Genomic DNA, 22955 nt, shown 5'->3' with positions numbered 1-22955 from the left:
GGTGACCAAATGAAGTCCTTAACAATGTATATCCACTCACAAAAAAGAATTTTTATATATTTACGGTAGAAGATTTACAAAATATCTTCATGGAACAAGATCTTTACTTAATATCCTAATGATTTTTGGCATTAAAGAAAAAAAATCTTTAATTTTGACCCATACAATGTATTGTTGGCTATAGCTACAAATATACCTGTGCGACTTATGACTAGGTTTGTGGTCCAGGGTCACATATAGGAGTAATTTTTTTCTAATGAAAAACGTAATTTAACATTTTGATTCACAGTGCTTCACTTAATGGCTGCACTATGTATCACCACTTTAAAACAAACGGATTTGTTGTTTGTTGTGTTTTCATATTCAAGAGATTATAAGCTAGATGCAGCTTTTTTGTGTTCGCATTAAATGTTCTTCAACTTTGATTGATCGGATGAAAGCAGTTATTTTGAGTTAGATGCATAAATTGTATCCTCCTATTCAAATTTTACATTGAAGGGGTGCATACAACATATTTGCCCACCGGCAACTATAGTTGCTGCACATTCAAATACGTTTAAGAAAAAGAAAAAAAAAAACCTGGGGAAAATGCATGCAGAACATGTTCTCATAGGACACTATTAACAGGACTATATGCATGAAACCATTCGGAAAAATTTGGGCACAAATGGGTTAACAGCTGTAGTAACTGTGGTAAGTATTCATGGGTGTGCACATGTGAACTGGCCTTTTTTATTAACATGAAAGTGCACAGAGAATGAATTAAAGAATGTATTGTTGCAAACAGTGACTTTCCTCATTTGTAAGTGACCAAATAAAAGCATATGAATACTGTACAAATCACACAAACACACGAGAAAGATTTGTTTACTTTTATTCAAAAACTTACTGTCTCCAGACAGATACAAATCAGAAACATTACAGTGGATAACAGAGGACAGGGAAACGGTTATGTATGAGTTTATATCTCTGAACAGGGAAAAGTGATAATAATATGTCTTAAATGTTAACAGAAAAAAGCACTAGAAAATTAAGCTTTACGTTTAAATGCATGTATATTTACACAATCTATTCAGCAGTTCAATGAATGTAGTGGTGAGGAACAGAAGACAGTTTAGGCCGAAGGGCATTTACTTTCATAAATTCAAAATCTGTCTGCACACCTTCTTTTAAATAATTACACTCATGCCATTTCAGAAATGCACTGATCCTTTTCTGATACGAAAGGAATCCAATGTACCTCACATAAAAGTTTCAACATGGAAGATTTATGTTTGACAACCACCTTCTTTTCCTTTTTAAAACAAGGACGTTTTAAGGCCAAGGCATGGAATGGTTAAAAAGTATACCCCAGACAAAATGCACATGTCTGCATTATAAGTTCACGTATTAATGTATTAGTTAAGCTTTGTAGAGCTGCCGAATGCAATGCTGTAACATTTAGGATCTCATAGGATGTTATTATGTTACACTTTGAATATTTCATATTGGGAAAAACAAACTTGGAGCTGAATAAAATAGTTCTGTCCATGAATTGCAACCAAACTAATTTACAATTAGGAAAAAGGTGAAACCTTAAAAAAAAAAAAAAAAAAAAAAAACCTCTTAATCCAAAAAAACAAACAAACACACACACAAAAAGAAGGAACAAAATAAAAACATCTCAAAACTTGACTTGCTGCATGGCTACACACTTTCATGTTTAGACATGTTCTTATACATTTCAAAACCTTTTAACTCTAAGTTGGAGTTTTAAAAATAAGAAAAAAAGCACAATTATAAAATCAGCACCAATTTATATATTTATATATAATTTTATTTAAATGTAGATGTCTACATAGCTCTAATGAGGGAGAGATTAGAAAATCTCCACCAGACATACTACACTAAGTTCTTCTGTTTTATTAGAGACAACACAATGGCACTACTGGAGAGATTTCCTCTTCTTAGCTTGATCTTAGATTTTAGAGGGATGCGCGAGCGGATCTGATCTTTGGATAAGCCTTGTGACTCTGCGGAAGAATTACATTTCTTTCTGCGCATCTGCACAGTCTGACTGGGATTCTAAGTGCCTGATTTACTAGAGCGGTTGGCACATAAAAAAACAGTTTTGTTGGTGCAAAGAGAGCAACAGGGCCACTGAATGGTTGAGGTATTTAACATACACCAATCACTGATCATGTCACTGAAATTGCCCCAAACTTCACACATGCACCAAAGGAAGTAAAATCAGCGTTTCGTGTTATGTCATGATTTCTGAGGGTGGAATAAAAGGAAACTAAATTCTAGATAAAAAGACCTGGAGGTTTTTCCTCCATTTCACATATTAGATAAGAAGAATAAAATATATCAATACTCACTATGATGAGCAAAAACCTGCTTATAAATTACTACTTTACACCAGATTACTCACTATTACAAAAGGGCTATACATAACAAAGTTGTCTTTAAGTTAAAAAAGATGCATTCACCCCTGGCTTCAAGAAATACCACAACTCTAAGAGATCTCACATATGTTTCTTTAAACATGATGACGTTCAACTGTGAAATATTTTTATATATATATTTATATATATATATTTATATCTCTCATATACTCATGTATGGCTAAGGGCAGTCCGAGATTCCACGGCGTTCAGTATCTACTGTCACGGTTTCGCATGATCAGGGAAAGCCCACACAATGATTGCAAAGACTTTGAATTGCTCCTTAATCCTTTCTGTGTTTTAGTAAGTGTCAATGGTACAAGCTGATTTGGATGCCAATCACTCCATTGAATTTAATTCTCTTTAGAGAATTAATTGTGAATTCACACAAAATGTCTCTTCTCTTCACACTCCTCCAATTCTAATCTTAAAACATGGGCACTCCCAGGACCTACAAGAGAAAATGTTCAAATTCAGTTCAGTGTTTAGAGTTACCAAACAAACGTTTCATTCAATCACCAGTCCAGATGGGTCTGATTAGTATTTATAATAGTGAGATGCTCTCCCCCTCTCTTGTCTTTTTGCACAAGGGCAATTCAAACTATCTGAAATCACTCCTGCTAGTGCCATCTAGTGGTGATCTCTCTTTCACGTCCTTAGTGTCGGAGTGAACGAGTCCCCCATTACCGCTGAAAAGCATCATAACCCAGGAAGTGAGTGCTTCTTACAGACTCATCCATGATGGAGGCAGGGTCGAAAAAGTCGGGCTTCAGTTCCGATCGCTCTCGTCGATTCTTCGATGGGGGCTGCAAGATACGAAAGAGCAGACAATGAGGATAAGATGTGCAAAGTGCTATTTATTTAGTTATAAATTGTGACATTAATAGATATTTAATGTGTATAAATTATTATATATATATATATATATATATATATATATATATATATATATATATTTTTTTTTTTTTTTTTTTTTTTTAATACAGCACAACTGTTTTCAACAGTTTTTGATAAGAATCGTTTCTTGAGCACCAAATCAGCATATTAGAATGATTCAGAGTTTTTAAGACAAAGTAAAGAAAATTTAAGGAATAAACTGAATGTAACAATACTCCAAAAATGTCTAAAGATTATTAAATCAAGACACATTTCCTGGAGAAACAAAATGATGTAATTTGTTAATTCAAAGGAAAAACTAGTTTTTACACCTCATTGACACTCACGTTGATATTTATTCTTGTTTTAAGCAAAAACTTAAGTTTAAAAACAAGACCTCATATTTTGCATCCAAAGTAAATGTATTTGATTTTAGAATGTTCAGATATTTGTATGGAAAAATAATAAAATACTGAGGAAGAAATTCAGTTTATGCAGCACATGCAACATTTAATGTCACTTTATGGATTTAAGCCTTTCTGCTCTGATTTTTAAGGCCTTGCAAAAGGGTGAATTAAGACTTTTATAAGATCCACAGAAACCATGTGATTTCTGAAGGATCATGTGACACTGAAGACTGCAATAATGGCTGCTGAAAATTCAGCTTTGATATCACAGGAATAAATTACATCTTTGAATATATTATAATATGACAGTTATATTAAATTTAAAAAATATATATTTTTAAATTAGGGCTGCACAATGCATGAAAAAACTGACATTGCTTTATTTAGTTTTTCTGCGATACATATTGCGATATGAAAACCAATATAATGATACACATCCACTTATTCTCACATAACTGACTGTGTTTACGAGGATACTCGCTGAGATGGGCATTTTGACTTAATTTTGTGTGCACGTGTCCGATCAAGCTCCAACATAAATAAATAAATAAAATAAAATAAAATAAAATAAAATAAGAAAGAACTGAATTTGGTGCTCACGTGCTATATGCACACGCAAAAAACAGTGCGCGAGTTACAGTCTTCTTGCACTTGATGTTTAAACTGACATAACTTAAAAACACATGCAAATAATAAACTTTCACTCTATGATGGTTGAACTTTGCAATTAATCCGCGAATCACATGCGTTCCGAACCGGGCCGCAGCTGACCCGTACGGATCACAAATCGACTACGATCCTTATACTTGACGTCGCACATCCTGCGATGTGACTATTGTGGATACACACATTGCGATGTCGATCCTGAAACGATATACAGTGCAGCCCAATTTTACAGAGTAATAATATAAAAAAAAAAAATTGGAATTAGCATAAGCTTATTACCAGATCAATATCCATGGTGTCAAAGTCCATGCCTTCATTGAGATCCTCAATCCGGCCTTCTGATGACATCATCACATCTTCCACAATGGGTTCTTCATCATCCTCCATCAGGCCCGTTCCTCGACGACTGCAAGCATTTGCAAACCAATGACACCATGTTTTTTTTGTGTGTATTTAAATGGCATCCAACAGCTGGACTTGTATTTAAAAAAATGCAGTGTAAAGTTACTTTGAGAGTGATTTCTCTTACATGGCATGCTGAAGGTTGCTCCTTAATTTGGCGTAGTTCATAGCTCTCTCTTGCTGCTGTCTTGCCACCTCCTCTTGCTGCTGTCTCTGTGCTAACATCCAGGTGACTTGTGTGCTGTAAAACAGTATCATCACTACATCTCTTCATTCCCAAACTAAGATGCTAAGCAGCACACATGCATGAACATTTCATGTTAGCTGTAATGAGAGTGTCATGACATCCACAGACATGAAAAAATCCTTATGCTTTAGTAATGCTCTTACTTGTAGTCCATGGGTGTTTGGTGGTGCTGTGGCTGAGGGGTCTGAGGGTGTGTGTGCTGCTGCTGCTGATCAGGGGTCATGGTGTACACCCCCATGTAACTGTCCTCAGGACGCAGGCGTTTGGGTTCTCTCATGACGGTGGAGGTGAGGTGAGGTGACGGCATCATGACGGGCGTCTGCATGCTCTGCTCGCGGCTCATCCACACCTCGCTGCTGCTGCTGCTGCTCTCCTCTGCACACAGACAGCGGGACAATCATTAAAGTTGTGATGAAACTAAAGTAGCGAAAGGTCTTTTCTTCTGCATTGTTACATAAATCAGTGTGTAATGGATTATAGAAAAAGAAAAAATGTAGGGCGGGGACTTGTTTCTGTTCATTGGTTATTGATTGGATGTTGAGATGTGTACTCATCTCAAAAAATGGAGTGAAATGAAAATGAGCTTGCAGTGATGGGTTAAAGTGGACTCAATTGTTGGAGAAGTACTGCATACATCACCAGAAGTCTGACATTTTCATAGAGTTAATTTTCAATCCATGCAGACCATAAATTGGACAGTCACCATAAATTAAAACTGACATTTACTTTCTTAAAAATGTCAATGGTGTTATAGTGCATGATCCATCAATGCATGCTATTAAGTCTCTGTGGAATACTTGATTCTGATTGGCCATCCAGCGCCATGTTATCCCCAGATAAAACCGGTAAAAACTGATAACACAGGCACTTCCGGGTAACTGTCACTGAAGTCGGTGCTTGACGCTTGCTAGGAACTGTTTTGTCTTATGGAAGTTTTGCGTTTAGTGAGCTAATAAAATATTAAAACTCAAATCAGTATTTAGTTTACAATCATTTAAAGGGTTAGTTCACGCAAAAATTAAAATTCTGTCATTTATTACTTACCCTCATGCCGTTCCACACCCGTAAGACCTTCGTTAATCTTCAGAACACAAATTAAGATATTTTAGTTGAAATCCGATGGCTCCGTGAGGCCTGCATAGGGAGCAATGACATTTCCTCTCTCAAGATCCATTAAGGTACTAAAAACATATTTAAATCGGTTCATGTGAGTACAGAGGTTCAATATTAATATTATAAAGTGACGAGAATATTTTGGTGCGCCAAAAAAAAAACAAAACAAAAAACGACGACTTATGTAGTGATGGCTGATTTCAAAACACTGCTTCAGGAAGCTTCAGAGCATAATGAATCATTGTATCGAATCAGCTGTTTGGAGCGCCAAAGTCACGTGATTTCAGCCGCTGGCAGTTTGACACGTGATCTGAATCATGATTCGATACACTGATTCATTTTTGCTCCGAATCTTCCTGAAGCAGTCTTTTGAAATCGGCCATCACTAAATAAGTCGTTATTTTGTTTTTTTTTGGTGCACCAAAAATATTCTTGTCACTTTATTATATTAATATTGAACCACTGTACTCACATGAACCGATTTAAGTATGTTTTTAGTACATTAATGGATCTTGAGAGAGGAAATGTCATTGCTCCCTATGCAGGCCTCATGGAGCCATTGGATTTCAACAAAAATATCTTAATTTGTGTTCAGAAGATTAACGAAGGTCTTACGGGTGTGGAACGGCATGAGGGTGAGTAATTAATGACATACAAATGCAACTGCTGCCATTTTGCGACGACTGTTTTGTACACTGTAATAAGATAAACAGGTATGATTTTAAAACGCTTTCATCTCACATCTCTTATACCAATAATTATTTATGTGGTGAAATATCATGTAAATAAATGGTATGACTTTACCCTATCCCTTACTTGCCACTAGCTAGCAATTGCTTTCTCTGCGGAAGCATTGCGTTTAAAGAGCTAATAAAATATTTTGACTCAAGATCAATATTTCATGTCTAATTATTTACTTATGCGGCAAGTGGCTGTGTTATAAGTGGGGTAATGTACATCCAGCGGGTTGTTATCACGGAATAAACCCCTTCAGGCTGATGCAAGACCTGTTGTGGTTTATTCTGCGATAAGAACCGACTGGATGTACATTATCCCTTACGCATTAAATATATTATTTGTCTGCATTCTTGAAATCAAACCGTTTTACCTTCTGGTAATTTCCTCTTGCCGGTGGCAGGCTTAGCTTTTTTACTCCTGACAGAGGAGCCTCGGCTACTGATGCCACTGACCACAGACATTGTGTCATCATCACCCCCCGCCTGCAGTGAGTTTCTGTAAGAGATGAGCGGCAGCCAGCAGTCTTCTCTCTGCAGGGCCATCTGAAATGTCATGAAGCGCTCCAAATACATGTGGCTTTGGGAAAAAGAAAAAGAGGACCAACATTAGATTCAACAGCTAATGAATGCTCCACAAAGTCCCATTACGCAACTTCTCATATGCTGAGGTCAATAAATGGTTGCTTACACAGTCCGCTTGTCCTGACGCATGAGTTTGGATGAGAACTCGCTGAGAATGTCCAGAAAAGCCAGGTTGAGGGGAGGATGTCCCTCACCCTGAGGATTAGGCTCTTTGAAGGCAAACTCAATGCCGTCCCTTCAGACAAAGAGCAACATGGGGTGTAAACATGCGATGTAATTCCTCACAAAGTTTTTTTTTTTTCACCCAAGAGAAACAGAATGGAATCTTACTTGTGTAACATGGCGATTGCCTCTCTAGTCTTGAGCTGATCTAGACCAAAAGTCAAAGAGAAGCGCCGAGCGAGCTCTTTAATGCCGCAGAAAGATGAGGATGAACGGTCAAAGCTGGGTCCCAGATCTGACAGCATCTCGTTGAAGAGCTGCACAAAGCAGAAGGAAAAAATGTGAACAACTGGCAAAAAAAAACCCGGTTTGATGGAAGATACAAAACATTGCCACTGACCTGCTGTAAGCTCAGAATGAGAGTCTTTGCACATTGGATTTTGTCAATCTGTCTTGTCTTGCTCATAGTTTCCTTGATGATGTCACCATAGTCATTGTAATACTAGACAGGAAACAGAAAACACAGTGTTTTAGTGAACATTAAAGGAAATCAACAAACTAAAAATGCATATTTAACAATGAAAAAAACTCACCCTCATGTATTGCTTAAAAATATCTGCACCAGTGTTCATCTCAACTACATTGTAGATAATGAGTTTGCAGTATGCGGCCAACAGATTCCGCCTCTTGTGCAAAGCTTCGATTTTTCCTGCTTCATCATCCTGCTGTCCATCTGATAGAAAATAAAGACAGACTTTAAATGATGCTCATGAACGTGACTATGAGCAGCTTGAACAACAAGGAAAACTGCTGCCCTCTAGTGGTCACTTTGAAACCTGACTCCAGTTGATTTGTCCAAACAACTCTCCTTTTAAACTAGTCAGTCTACTTCAGCTAAAGCTCAGTGCACAGCAGGATTAAGTGTTGCTAGAGTCTCTAATCTCTAAATCAATTAAACGCTCCTAAAGCCAATTTCCTTTGTGTTGTCTTAGTGTTAGAATTCAACATTAAACAGCCAGGGGCGCTAAATCCATTCAGCAAAGCCTGTTAAAGTCGTAACGCTATTAGCAGTGATGGACCTGTGCTGTTGCTGTCTTCATCCTGGTCAATGAAGACGTGGTCCAGGATGAAATTGAGAAGCTCGGACTGCAGGGACGCCTCGGATGTGTATACTAGGGGCTCGAGAGCTTCCCTCCCCCCTGAGATGATCTGATGGCTAAAGATCAGCAGCAGGTCACAGAGGATGGTGAAGGCCTGAGGGAGAACATACAGTCAAGGTACAATCTGGTTGCGGCATGAGGGATAATGACTTCTTGTGACCTTTGATATGGACCTGCTCTTTGACGGCAGTGTTGACGCTGGTTAGGTAACGCTGGCACATTAGACAAAACGCCCTCATCTGCTTCCTCAGTGTCAACATGTCCTCCTACAGAGACCAAATGTATTGTTGACATCCAACAAACAACAGTAAACAAGCGAGAAGTATGAATGCATACAAATCATATGAATGGGAGCTACCTTTTTAGAAGTACCCTCAGAGACCTTGGCTAAGCTCCAGAGAATGACGTAATGTGTGCACTGCAGTGCGTGAATGACAATCTGAGAAGTCCAGAGACAGTGACGTTAGCCAACAATCATGAAGCAAAAAGCAAAGTTTCAACTGAATTCAAGGTGTTATTTCTATGGGAATGCATTTATTTATTTAAAAAACAAATAAATAAGCAAAAAGAGGTAATTGTGATAAAGTTTTACATAAGAATTCATTGATTCTACGTCTTTGTTTCAGGGGAACCCCTGACATAATTAAATATTTATTGCACTTCACGTTAATAACTAAGAATGGAATATATTTTCTTTCTCTTTGTATTTTTATATCAATATGGTACAAGATTATCCTTATTCAGATCAATGTGATAAACAATTTAGGTTAAAAGTAATCTAAAAAGTAATCAAAATGAGTAATCTAGATTACTAACTACAATTTTTGTCATGTAATTTGGAATCAGTAACTGACTACAATTTGTAAGTAATATAAAAGTTATAATCGCACTTACAAAAAAGTGTTAAGTCTAGCCCAGTCGGGCACTACTTTCACATACACCCGACATGCTGTCTTAAAACGTACCTGCTCAGGCATGTCTCCATTTTCAATACCAGTGTTCAATAACTTGTAGTTGCTGGTGAAGAGGTCCCATTTCGAGAGATCATGAGCACTAAAACATACATAGGGATGAAAAGGGTTTAGAAAAGTAAATAAATGACAGCCTTTGCCCATAAAGTGATCATCTGTTAAAGACAAACACTATATGATGATACTGGAAAGCCTTACTTGTGGAAAGCTGTGATCCTCTTCAGTGTGGACAGAACTTGGTAAGCATCGTCTTCATCTGGGTCTTCACCCTGTGAAGGAAACAAGCTGCTAATGAGATGATAACAACTTTCTGAGCTTCTGCATTCAGAGGAAAATTGTTTGGACTGAGTACTAGGGATGTGTGAAATTACTGTTTCCATAACTGACTAGTCAGACTAGTTCAATGCTCTGTCTTAAGGAAGCCCAGAAGGCTATTTTACATCACGTGCACGAAACCCTGATCAGATGCATTTCTTAGGGCTGCTCACAAAAGATACAGTCTTGTGATAAAAAAACATCTAGTTGTGAATGTTGTTATAAATTGAATTTGAAATATTTTAACATATTATACACATGCATATACACGAGCCTCCAACTCTACCACTGGTGAATCGACCAATTATATAGATTTTACTAACTATTACTCAGACATTTTGAGATGCAACACATACTACAGCCCAGAGCATGACTGCTAAAAAAATATTAACAATTAGGGGGGGGGGGGTCTTAATAAACTAGTGCACCTCACTAATTAACTTGTCACGTTGGAAATGAAGGCCAGACCATCCCAAAGAGGCCTCCAAAAAAACAGACAACACAAGCAGAGCACAAATACTCTTTCCAAACTTTTGTTCCTATGCAAACACAGAACAACATCAAAGTGCTCCCGAATCTCCACCCTGAGCCGCCCGCTGTCCTCACCTCCTGCAGGAAGTCCTCCAGAAGCTTATTGAACTTGTCCACTTGCTCATCTAAGAGCTGGCTACGGGCAATATCCACCCGGTTAAAGATGGTGAACTCCTCGTTGCACAGGGAGTGGTAGGTTTTGGAGCAAGCCTCAAGCACATCTGTGTCTGTGTGCTTCTCCACAATCTCTCTGATTTGTCTTAACAATGAATCCAGGTGCTGCAAGGGGAAATAATGTCTTTCATTCACATGCTACACAATCAGTCTATTGTCAACAATCATTGTGCATTTATTCTGTTTAAACAACATGTGGTTCAGACCTTTTCCAAACGCCCTGTGGTGTAGATCTCCAGATCAAAAAACTGGGGCAGCTGCAGCAGATTTGTCACTTTCTCTGCATCTACAGAGTACTGTATGAAAGAAAATTTATATATATCAGTTTCAGCGCTCTTTAAATAACATTTCATGTTGCCTTTGACTTTTAATGGACTTTAACCTTTGCAAGTAAAGCTGGCAGTGCTATAGCGAAGAGCTCCGTCATTCTCGTCCGGTCATCAAGCTGAGTCTTCTTCTCCTTCGCTGTCAGAACCTGAAAGCAGATCAAGTGAGAATTGAGAACAGCGTGTAACAGGTAACGTGTGAAAGCATGGATCTGTCATCAAGGGCTGGTCGATGCGTGTGGCATCAGGTCTTACCCTCTTGCCCGTGCCTCTGCCCACAGGAGGATGGCACTCTGCAGCCTGACGGATGGTGCACAGCATGATCTCTATAAGAGCTGTCTCCTGTCTGTCCGTCAGAGCTGGAAAACACACAAAAGGTAATTAATCTCTTACTCCCTTTGGAGCAAGTAAACTTTCAGGTGGTGTGTCACTGAGTCAGACCTTCCTCTCCAGGCAGTGGCTCATCCAGCAGCAGGCTGATCATGCAATCCCAGTCCTTCAGGATCTCTGCTGCACAGTCCCACATACTGTCCACTAGGTAGGCTGCATGCTCGTGAAGCTGAGGATAAAAAAAAACATTAGACTCATAACTAGGGATGCACCGATCCGCCTTTTTCGCTTCCGATACCGATTCCGATACCTGGGATTCAGTATCGGCCAATACCGATCCGATCCGATCTTCAAGTAATAAGAAAAGTGCTAAATTACCTAATAAACTGTATGCCTCACATAGGGCTGTGACGGTCGGCATGACAACCGCGCCACCGCGGCCGTAGAGTGTCACCGGCGGTAGTGTGGCGTGTATATAACATATAATATATAATCTCAAAGGTCGCGTTAACCGAAACTTTTCCGTCATTGATGGAATTTTTTTTAGCAGTGACTGAAAAAATCTGCAGCCTGTCCATCATTTTGACTGATTACTGAGGCTGATGTTGCTTGTAACTGTAATTCCCACCCCTGTCCAGTTGGTGGTGAGCACGCTCCAGTGTGGCAGCAGAGCGCGAGTTCAGTCTCCAGAATAAAATGAAAACGAAGCGTTTGATTACACGCACCCAGTTTGTCCATTTTATTATATATTATAATACTTATGCTTGCATAATTAAGTTTCTAATCCGTTTTGTTTTAAATAGTTTGTTTTATTTTTCTTGCTGCTGACTATAAGTTTATGGTCAACGAATGGCTTTTCTGAGGTATACGTGACATTGTTTACCACACTGATTGAACTGACGAGATAAAGATTTCAGTAAGATACTGCAACTTTCAACATATTCTTTGATTTTCATTCATATTTATTTCCTTCTGTAAAGTAGTAAAGAGGAAGAGATGATCGCGTTCACTCACGATCCTCAAAAAGTGTTCAAGATGAAAACTGAGAAGTGACGCAGTCTTTATCTTCTTTTCATAATATAAATAAATGCATAGCTTAGGCCTATTTGTTTATCCTATAAGTTTGTGAATAAATATGAAAATGCAAAGCTATTAGGGGGCGGAGGGAAATGCCAGCGGAGGGAGGCATTTACGTGAACTTTCATTTAACGACTTAAATATTTATCTGTACCTCAAATTAAACTATGGAATGGCTTCAGAACACTTGGAATATAGTGCACAGAAACTTTATGATGCTTTTTTAATGTTTTTGTGCCTTTTGTGGAGTTTAACAATAACAGAATAGTACACGCACAGTATCGGATTTGGATCGGTCCACTCTGGCCGATACCCGATCCGGCAAAAATGGCAGTATTGGAGCCGATACCGATCTGAATATCGGATCGATGCATCCCTACTCATAACAGACTATCATGCTTCATTACTGAATTGTATTTCATTTAAACTGTCTAGAATGGAAGAAAACAAACTCAACATGTATAGAGGGGACGTGTTTGAGAAACTAGTTTTTGCAATTCTGTTTGGTGACGTTATTCGCACAGAAATTGCATACTGAACTGTCTTGATTTAATGTCACATCATTTGCTATCATGTTGTTGATGTTACCTCACCTCACTCTCAAGGAAGAAAAAGACAGTGGTTTTGATGAGGTTGGCGTTCACGCTCTGTCTGCCTCGTCTTTTGGGCATGCTGTCATCTTCTGGGTCTCGATGACTGAACAGTCTGCAAACAAAGATGAAAATGTAAAACCTCAATCTAATACTGCTTAACTACCATGTCTATTCATTTATCTCTCTAGATATAGTTTTGTTTCAGCAGGTCAAAGACTGGGTTTATAGAAGCTTCATGTAGATAAGAAGAACCACGAGTAAAACTCACTTTTTAAAGAGGAACTCTCCTGCTGCCACAGCGACAGGGCGGTGGGCTGAATACACTAGGTGGTACACACTCTCACAGTCTTCTGCAGTCAGAACCTCATCACTGCTACTGCAATACCAAACAACAATAGCATATGAACATCCCGTCATACTGATTCTCACAGACAGTTCTGCCTATAGTATTTCAGGAGATCAGTCAAGTGTTGATTCAATAACTCAGATTCAGTGAGTTTATTCAGTGAATAATTTGACTGAATCAAGCCGATAACTCACAGGTTCATGAGTCTTTTTGAGCAATTCATTAAAGAACTAGGTCGTAAGTGTCATTTGTTTGTTAATTACACTACACCACCAATCAAAGGTCTGGGGTTGGAAAGATTTTATATAAAAAAAATAAATAAAATGTTTTTGAAAGAAGTCTCATATGCTAACCAAGGCTGCATTTATTTGATAAAAAAAACTAATACTGTGAATTATTGTTACAATTTAAAATAACTTTTCTATTTTGATATATTTTAATAAATTTGTATATTTTAAAACAGAATTTATTCCTATGATGGCAAAGCTGAATTTTCAGCATCATTACTCCAGTCTTTAGTGCCACATGATCCTTCAGAAATCATACTAATTTGCTAATTTACATTAGTTAGTGTTGAAAACAGTTGTGCTAACATTTTTTTCAGGACTCATTGATGAACAAAAAGTTCAAAAGAACAGCATTTCTTTAAAATAGAAATCTTTTGTAACATTATAAATGTCTTTACTGTGACTTTTGAGTATTCATTCCTTTCAAAAAACAAAGATGTATTGACAATATTTTGTAACCCTAAACCACAAACCCTAATTGAAATCACCAACTCATATCAAAAGAAACTGTGCTATAGTAGAAAGTATAACCAGGGTTTTACACGTACTGTAACACCAGCGTGAGCAGTTTTATTGCTTGCACTGCAACGTCATACTCCTTGTCCAGCGTCATAGATACAATGCGGTCCTGATGGAGACAGACAGAAAACCCCGTCATACTGACTTCAAACACTCGACAGTGAAAAAGCACATCATTTTATTTTAAAATATTGAAAAGATACATAAAAATCATTTCATTAAACTCTTAATTTCACAGGGGAGTATTTTTGATGACTCATTTCTGTGCTTGCTCTATTTTGGATGGACTTGGATGAAGCTTCCCCAGATGGTTCTCTCACCTTGAAGCGGCTGGTGAAGAGCTCGAGTTTGGCGTTGAGCTCACGGTTATAGTACAGCCCCTGCAGAGCTGTGAGACACTTCAGACGAACCTCACCTTGCTGAGAGAGAGAGAGAGAGGGGAAGAGAGTTACAATTTTGTTCAAATTCCAGATATGTGTCGTGACTAACTCCATCTGACACTATATTTAAGGATTAAAGAATAAAAAAAAGAAAAATGGTTGAATTCTCACCTTGTCGTGCATGGTCCAGCCCACATACTTAAGATAGCTGTCATTAAGAAATGCATCACTGTACATTTTCATCCACACGCCGATCTCCTCGATGCAGATTGCCCGGATCTCTGCTATTGCATCACTGAGGAGGAATAACATAAGCACTTAAGCCCACAGACACCCACGGGAACACATCAGAGTATTATTGAGTAATCACTAGAGTGGTAATTGATGATGACAGTATGTGCTGGTAGAAAATCAACGCTTATGAGTGTGCATACCGATATCGGTGAACAAAGACACCCTTGAAAATGGCATTCATCATGTTTTCAATTTCATCTTGATTTTCTTGTAACTGTAAAGAAAAAAGTGAATTATTCAATCATTGCTGCAGTCAGGGCATGACAGTAACATGCATTACTAGTCAAAGGTTTGTATGTGTGTGTGTCATATATATATATATATATATAAATAATATATATATATATATATATATATATATATATATATATATATATAAATAAAGGCGTGCAGTTGCTTCAAACAATCATTCAATGTAAATTGTGATCATCGTTATTAATCGACAATTATGTTTTTTGTCATAATCGTGCAGCCCTACGTGTATTTGTATATGTACAGACACACACATAGGGCTGCACTAATATATATATATATATATATATATATATATATATATATATTAGTGCAGCCCTATGTGTGTGTCTGTACATATACAAATACACGTAGGGCTGCACGATTATGACAAAAAACATAATTGTCGATTAATAACGATGATCACAATTTACATTGAATGATTGTTTGAAGCAACTGCACGCCTTTATATATATATATATATAAATAAAGGCGTGCAGTTGCTTCAAACAATCATTCAATGTAAATTGTGATCATCGTTATTAATCGACAATTATGTTTTTTGTCATAATCGTGCAGCCCTACGTGTATTTGTATATGTACAGACACACACATAGGGCTGCACTAATATATATATATATATATATATATATATATATATATATATTAGTGCAGCCCTATGTGTGTGTCTGTACATATACAAATACACGTAGGGCTGCACGATTATGACAAAAAACATAATTGTCGATTAATAACGATGATCACAATTTACATTGAATGATTGTTTGAAGCAACTGCACGCCTTTATTTATATATATATATATATATATATATATATATATATATATATATATATATATATATATATATATATATATATATATATATATATATATATATATATATATATATACAGGGAGTGCAGAATTATTAGGCAAGTTGATTTTCTGATCATATTTTTTTCCCAAGCACATTTTACCAATTCCAATCCACATCAATCTTAATAACTACTATTAATATTGTTTTTAATCATTTATAAGTGATATATAATTGTTCATGAAGGCTGGAAATGAAAAATGCCTTATATTCAGGTGTGCAGAATTATTAGGCAAGTTTTCTTTTACAGGCAAAATGAGCCAAAAAAGAGATTTAACTCAGACTGAAAAGTCAAAAATTATTAAATACTCATGAGAAGGACGCAATACTAATGCAATACTAGAGATTGCAAAGTTAAAGCATGACCAAGGGACAGCAAAATGCTCATTGGGTCAGCGGGGTCATACAAAAACAGCTGGAAAAGAAAAGACACGTTAACAGCAAAATAATTAAGAATTAAGGTGAAGAATTAAGTGTGAAACCATCAGGAACCCTTTAGTCTCCAGCGCCACCATTTTCCAGAACTGCAACCTACCTGGAGTCTCCAGAAGTGCAAGGTCTCAGGATCTCAGAGACTTAGGTTAGCTAAAGAATCCTAAAAAATGACCCGCACTTGATAAGAATCACAAGCTGAAGTGTTATAAAATACATGAAGACTGGGTTTTTATAGGCCTTATAAACAGACAGCTTGAGAGTGACTCCTGAAGGACCAGCACCACATCCTCTTGTACCACTGTTTGAAGAATTTATCTTCCAGAATCTGGCAGTAAGTTTTGGAAGATCATTTTTAGTCCATCTCTGCAAGACAGACATTTCAGGATAAGAGATGGACTAAAAGTGAACTCAAACACCTTATTGCCAGATTCTGGATAAATTCTTCAAACAGTGGTACAAGAGGATGTGGTGCTGGTCCATCAGGAGTCATTCTCAAGCTGTCTGTCTATAAGCCCTATTAAAACCCAGTCTTCATGTATTTTATAACACTTCAGCTTGTGATTCTTATCAAGTGCAGGTCATTTTTTAGGATTCTTTAGCTAACCTAAGTCTCTGAGATCCTAACACCTTGCACTTCTGGAGACTCCAGGTAGGTTGCAGCTCTGGAAAATGGTGGCGCTGGAGACTAAAGGGTTCCTGATGGTTTCACACTTAATTCTTCACCTTAATTCTTAATTATTTTGCAGTTAACATGTGTCTTTTCTTTTCCACCTGTTGTTGTCTGACCCCGCTGACCCAATGAGCATTTTACTGTCCCTTGGTCATGCTTTAACTTTGCAATTTCTAGTATTGCATTAGTATTGCGTCCTTCTCATGAGTATTTAATAATTTTTGACTTTTCAGTCTGAGTTAAATCTCTTTTTTGGCTCATTTTGCCTGTAAAAGAAAACTTGCCTAATAATTCTGCACACCTGAATATAAGGCATTTTTCATTTCCAGCCTTCATGAACAATTATATATCACTTATAAATGTTTAAAAACAATATTAATAGTAGTTATTAAGATTGATGTGGATTGGAATTGGTAAAATGTGCTTGGGAAAAAAATATGATCAGAAAATCAACTTGCCTAATAATTCTGCACTCCCTGTATATATATATTTTTTTTTTAAGCTTCTTTTAAAATCACTGTGCTTTCTCTTGACTCCCTCTTGCTTTTCTTTCTTTTTATCAGAGACTGATTTGGATTAACTTTCACATCTCTCTCTCTTTTCAGGGTTATGGGCTCCGGATTATGTGATTCATTAAGTATTTTCCATGCTTATTATATATGGCCATGGCCTCAATGTGGAATTAAATTATTTATAAATAAGACAAAACAACTAAAAGTGAATTTCTTATTTTAATTCACATTTTAAGAACCAGCAGTCTTGAAAAACCTGGATACATGAGGTAGACCACTTTTAAAAGTGTTATTTCTAGACATTTTTATAAAGCATTTTTTTTTCTAGTCATGCCATTCTCTGAAAGATATTGGGCAGAAAAAATAAAAGCCCTTATCCAGTCATTAGTTAAAAAAAGTGGGATGGATCCTAGAAAAAGAAAGAAAAATCAGCTCTTAAAACTTAAATTAAAAATGAAAAAGAGTTTTGGAAAAAAAAGCAGTCAAAAAAGGCTGAGAACCACTGCTGAAGGACATGCTATCTGTTACTATAGAAATCGATTTTGATTCATACTAAAAATTACAACCTATGAGGTGACTGACGTATGCTTGCTCTTTAAAGGATTAGTTCACTTTTAAACTTTTGCTTATAATTTACTCACCCCATGTCATCCAAGATGTCCATGTCCTTCTTTCTTCAGTCGAAAAGAAATTAAGGTTTTTGATGAAAACATTTCAGGATTTTTCTCCATACAATGGGCTTGAATGGGCACCAGATGGTTCAAGGTCCTAAAGATAGTTTCAGTGCAGCTTCAAAGGGCTTTAAACGATAACAGACGATACCAGACAATGAATAAGGGTCTTATCTAGCGAAACGATCAGTCGTTAAAAAAAAAAAAAAAAAAAAGTTTAAGTTTTATAAGCACAAATGTTCTCCTTGCTCTGTTCTCGGATGAGCGTTCGTGATGTCACGTAATACGCAATTACGTTGAAAAGGTCACGCTTGACATAGGCGAAGTACAGATTTGCTGTTTACAACTTGAACGTGCAAATACTAACCCTGCGTCTCGATCAGCTCCCTAGTTCCCTAGGTCGTGAATCAGTATGAAAGTGAATGTGGCTGATTCCCTGATCAGTGACCTGACTACTGAACTAGGGAGCTGAGACACACACCGTTTACAAAAAAAGGTAAAACAACTAATGGTTCTTCCATCCTGTGTTGTCAGTACCACCAGACAGTCATACCCTTCTCCATCAGAACAAAAACACCTCTAAAGGGGGTTGCACACCGGCCGCGCATATTATATACGCGCGAGCTCAATTTTGAATCGACTCCTGATAGAAGAGCTGCACAATGGGAGTGTTTTACGTCAACAGGGAAACGTTACATATGCTTTAATATTTCGCACTGAGGTTAGTGTACATGGAAAAATGGCACAACAAAGCAAAAGGAAAGAAAAGGCTACGTTTATTATACATTTTTAGACTTTATTCAAGCTGTTAAACTAAGAATGTAAAACTGATGTATCTTGCAGCACAGGGTGAAGTCAGTATGTACATTAACGACAATTTGAGAGAAATATAATATACATTTAATGTAAACAATGTACATGGCGCTCTGTGGCGCAGGAGGATTTTGAACAACTTCCTGGGCGCCGCGGACAGGCACCAAATGTCGCCGCCGGTGTGTGTACACGGTGGAAATTTTGTCCGGTGATGCAACGAGATGGAAACAGGGACTCACCGACTGATTCTAATGGCGGGATTGAAATGGTCCAGTCGTGGCAGCATCTAGATTCTTCCTCTGTTGGCATTTGCCACATGTGCACCACCACGTCTCGTTAGATCTTCGTCTGCCCGATGCTTGAGAGGTGTGTGTCGCCTCAACAGTCTCTTCCATCTGCCTAATTTCTTCCTCTGTGTATTCCGGTTCAAAAGGTAGGGCAGGCGAAAAACTCATCTTCTCCTCGTCCGACATTGTTGTTTTACCTTTTTTTGTAAACGGCGTTTGACTTAGTATTTGCACGTTCAAGTTGTAAACACCAAATCTGTACTTCCGCCTATGTCAAGCGTGACCTTTTCAACGTAATTGCGTATTACGTGACGTCACGAACGCGCATCCGAGAACAGAGCAAGGAGAACATTTGTGCTTATAAAACTTAAATTTTTTTTTTATTTTTAAAAAATGACTGATCGTTTCGCTAGATAAGACCCTTATTCCTCGTCTGGTATCGTTTAAAGCCTTTTGAAGCTGCACTGAAACTGTCATTAGGACCTTGAACCGTCTGGTGCCCATTCAAGCCCATTGTATGGAGAAAAATCCTGGAATGTTTTCATCAAAAACCTTAATTTCTTTTCGACTGAAGAAAGAAGGACATGGACATCTTGGATGACATGGGGGTGAGTAAATTATAAGCAAAAGTTTATTTAAAAGTGAACTAATCCTTTAATGACTTCACCTTTAAGTATTTTTCTGAACATATATAAATCAAGAGCATGCCACAGATGCTGTCAACAGAGCTTAACCCAGAATATCCCTCTAAACTACAACTCATGTTATGTGTGTCCACGTGGTTTAACTCAATACTATCAAGACATCAATAAAACCTCAAACTCACAAACGCAGATGGCATAACAGCAGGGTCTGTTATTACATAACCCTGTTCATTTACAGCACCAGTTAAATACAGTTTTCATACTCGTGGCCATTCAGGCGAGTTCTAACCCCACGGGTGCTGACAGAGCGAGAGCACTGTGGGTAACCTGACAACCCACAATAACACAGGGTTCTCATTAGGATCGGATCCTTTTTAAATTACTTTATCCGTTTTTACTCAGCTTTAAAGTAGAGGGAATGAGTATAGATGAAATGTGCTGAATGTTTGGTTGGTCGTGTGTTTTTGTGGCTGTTGGCCAACAGAGGCGTAGGTGTTGGGAAGGAAAGCAGCAAACACTGCAGTGACCTGGCAGCCTCACGCAAAGGGAAGTGAGTCTCCACAGGGAAGAGTGAAGAAATCTCCTGTGCCTCTGAAAGCTTAATTTATCCACTCTGCCCCTTTCACTTTCAGCTTTTATGGTTGCTCTAAGACGGTGACAACATGCTGAATTTATTTAGATGCGTGCAACATCTCCATCCTGGGTCCAGAGGACACTCACCTCCTTGCGTTTCTGAAGCAGAAGCTCTAGTCTGTCATTGGCCCTCTTGCCAATCATCTTGTTCCTCTCTGCTTCATATTGCCGCTGAGTGTTGTCCATGTTGATGCTGAGGTTCAGTGCTACATTCACGAGGGCTGTCATCAGCTTCATAGCTTTGGGGAAAAACAACATAGCATCTTGATACTTATTTGGACCAATCAAAACAAAAAATTCAGATTTATAGAGCAGCAGAGATACTGACCTGCCAGTGTGCTGGTGTGTCTGAAGGCGCGGACTTGAGAGTCTGAGAGGCCGGTGAGCAGTGAGATGACCGTGTCCATCATGTATTCATCATAGATGATGCTGTACTGACATTGCCGCACTAACACGCCGATAAACTCACAGAAACTAGACTTGAACTTCTTCCACTGCGGCCCGGCCATTGTGAGCGGGTAATCGCCGCTGTCCTGCAATAACATCAACTCTCACTGGTTAGTGTGGGCACAAAATAATTCATAACACACAGTATGTAGTGGGCGAGGAGAGTCATGTTTAGGGTCGGAGAGTAAAGATTACCTCATCAAACTCTTCTGTCATCTTCCTGATGATCTCAGAGTTTTGCATGTTGCGAAACATCTCACCAGTGACAACACCTGCAGAAATGTTTGGTATTTTTGAAAAAGTAATAACATTATGAAACAAAATTTATATGATCTTAAGTTTAAACTTAGCTCCGGTCAGGACTTAAAAGCCTGGTTTCACAGACTGTGCTTATATTAAGCCAGGATTAGGCATTAGTTCAATTAGGACATTTTAAATGTGCCTTAGATGAAATGTGTGTCTTCAGACAAAACAAATGAAACTGACATAATTTAAAATATGTCAGTGCAAGTTGCTTTCAGTTTGATGTATCAGGCAATTCATTTATGTATGTACTAAAATTTATCGCTAAAAGTAAAATTCATTATTCACTTTCTTATATTTAGCAGAATGTCCATTCTTCTATTTTCCATTTAATGAAACTTAAGGCTGTTCCCAACAAGAATGGCAACTATAAAAATAACCATAATGCTAACTATATTCACATTCACTCCAAGTGCATGCTGCAGTTTTGTTGTCTGCTGCTTTAAATGATTCTAATAGGCTGTCAGTCTTTTTATTGTTCATCAAAAAAATCGTTCTGAAATAGTTGTGGTGTGGACTTCCCTATTCTCATAGTACTAAAACGATTATTAAAACTTCATAGCTGTAGTTATTGTTATAGATATTGTCCTTTATATGAACTGCCCATAACTGTCAATCAAAATTTTCAAGGACAGGTTTTTAATGACCAAGGTCTTAATGACCTCTTCTCAATACAAAACTACCATATGGTTCAAGACAGTTTGGAATATAACACTACTTTTGTGATGGTTTATGTCCACTTTGGAGTTTAAACGGTTAGTTCATCCAAAAATTAATTACCATTAATTACTCACCATCATGTCGTTCCACACCCGTAAGACCTTTGTTCATCTTCACAACACAAATTAAGATATTTTTGATGAAATATGAGAGGTATATGACTCCAGAGACAGCAATTTAATTGGCACTTTGAATGTCCAGAAAGGTACTAAAGACATCGTTAAAACAGTCGAGGTGACTGCAGTGGTTCAACCTTAATTTTATGAAGTGACGAGAATACTTTTTGTGCGCAAAAACAAAAAATAACTTTATTCAACAATCTCTTCTCTTCCCTGTCATTATCCTTATGCAGGTGACGCAGTAAACACAGTGAAGGCTTCCATGTTTACGTGAGAATGCCGGCTCGGTATTGGCCAAAGCTGTCGCCGTTCTGACGTAGAACCTTGGAGTGCTGGACATAAACAATGTATGACAATGACAAAGAAGAGAAGATGATGTTGAATAAAGTCGTTATTTTTGTGCACATAAAGTATTCTCGTTGCTTCATAACATTAAGGTTGAACCACTGTAGTCACGTCGACTGTTTTAACAATGTCTTTAGTACCTTTCTGGACATATGCCTCTCGGATTTCATCAAAAATATCTTAATTTGTGTTCCGAAGATGAACGAAGGTCTTACGGGTGTGGAATAACATGAGTGTGAGTAATTAATCACAGAATTTTCATTTTTGGGTGAACTAAGCCTTTAATAACTCCTGTGCCCATTCACTTTCATTATATGGAAGAGAGCAG

The 22955-nt window shown here is 37.7% G+C and overlaps 1 protein-coding gene across 3 annotated transcripts in view; it reads right to left on the bottom strand.

Annotated features, from left to right (window-relative positions):
- Nucleotides 1–858: 858 nt before the first annotated feature.
- Nucleotides 859–22955, bottom strand: part of stag2b (stromal antigen 2b) — a 32108-nt gene continuing 10011 nt past the window's right edge. For 2 of the 3 annotated variants that reach the window (XM_048175752.1, XM_048175751.1), the window contains exons 6-33: nucleotides 21336–21412; nucleotides 21022–21226; nucleotides 20781–20932; nucleotides 15062–15135; nucleotides 14799–14922; nucleotides 14568–14666; nucleotides 14277–14356; nucleotides 13364–13471; nucleotides 13096–13207; nucleotides 11537–11654; nucleotides 11351–11454; nucleotides 11152–11244; nucleotides 10976–11065; nucleotides 10671–10874; nucleotides 9948–10018; nucleotides 9744–9831; nucleotides 9137–9217; nucleotides 8952–9044; nucleotides 8698–8872; nucleotides 8212–8351; nucleotides 8019–8120; nucleotides 7787–7935; nucleotides 7563–7691; nucleotides 7246–7451; nucleotides 5168–5399; nucleotides 4905–5018; nucleotides 4655–4781; nucleotides 859–3232 (exon numbers count right to left, since the gene is read on the bottom strand). In XM_048175752.1, coding sequence (XP_048031709.1) covers nucleotides 3110–3232; nucleotides 4655–4781; nucleotides 4905–5018; nucleotides 5168–5399; nucleotides 7246–7451; nucleotides 7563–7691; nucleotides 7787–7935; nucleotides 8019–8120; nucleotides 8212–8351; nucleotides 8698–8872; nucleotides 8952–9044; nucleotides 9137–9217; nucleotides 9744–9831; nucleotides 9948–10018; nucleotides 10671–10874; nucleotides 10976–11065; nucleotides 11152–11244; nucleotides 11351–11454; nucleotides 11537–11654; nucleotides 13096–13207; nucleotides 13364–13471; nucleotides 14277–14356; nucleotides 14568–14666; nucleotides 14799–14922; nucleotides 15062–15135; nucleotides 20781–20932; nucleotides 21022–21226; nucleotides 21336–21412 — 3470 coding nt within the window. In that variant the 3' untranslated portion in view covers nucleotides 859–3109. The remainder of the gene's footprint in view (nucleotides 3233–4654; nucleotides 4782–4904; nucleotides 5019–5167; nucleotides 5400–7245; nucleotides 7452–7562; nucleotides 7692–7786; nucleotides 7936–8018; nucleotides 8121–8211; nucleotides 8352–8697; nucleotides 8873–8951; nucleotides 9045–9136; nucleotides 9218–9743; nucleotides 9832–9947; nucleotides 10019–10670; nucleotides 10875–10975; nucleotides 11066–11151; nucleotides 11245–11350; nucleotides 11455–11536; nucleotides 11655–13095; nucleotides 13208–13363; nucleotides 13472–14276; nucleotides 14357–14567; nucleotides 14667–14798; nucleotides 14923–15061; nucleotides 15136–20780; nucleotides 20933–21021; nucleotides 21227–21335; nucleotides 21413–22955) is intronic. The other variant, XM_048175753.1, reaches the window with a different exon arrangement.

This window comes from Megalobrama amblycephala, linkage group LG23, assembly GCF_018812025.1.
Source record: "Megalobrama amblycephala isolate DHTTF-2021 linkage group LG23, ASM1881202v1, whole genome shotgun sequence".
NCBI lineage: Eukaryota > Metazoa > Chordata > Actinopteri > Cypriniformes > Xenocyprididae > Megalobrama > Megalobrama amblycephala.
The sequence above is the reverse complement of the archived record's forward strand: the minus strand, read 5'-3'. Positions and strand labels throughout refer to the sequence as shown.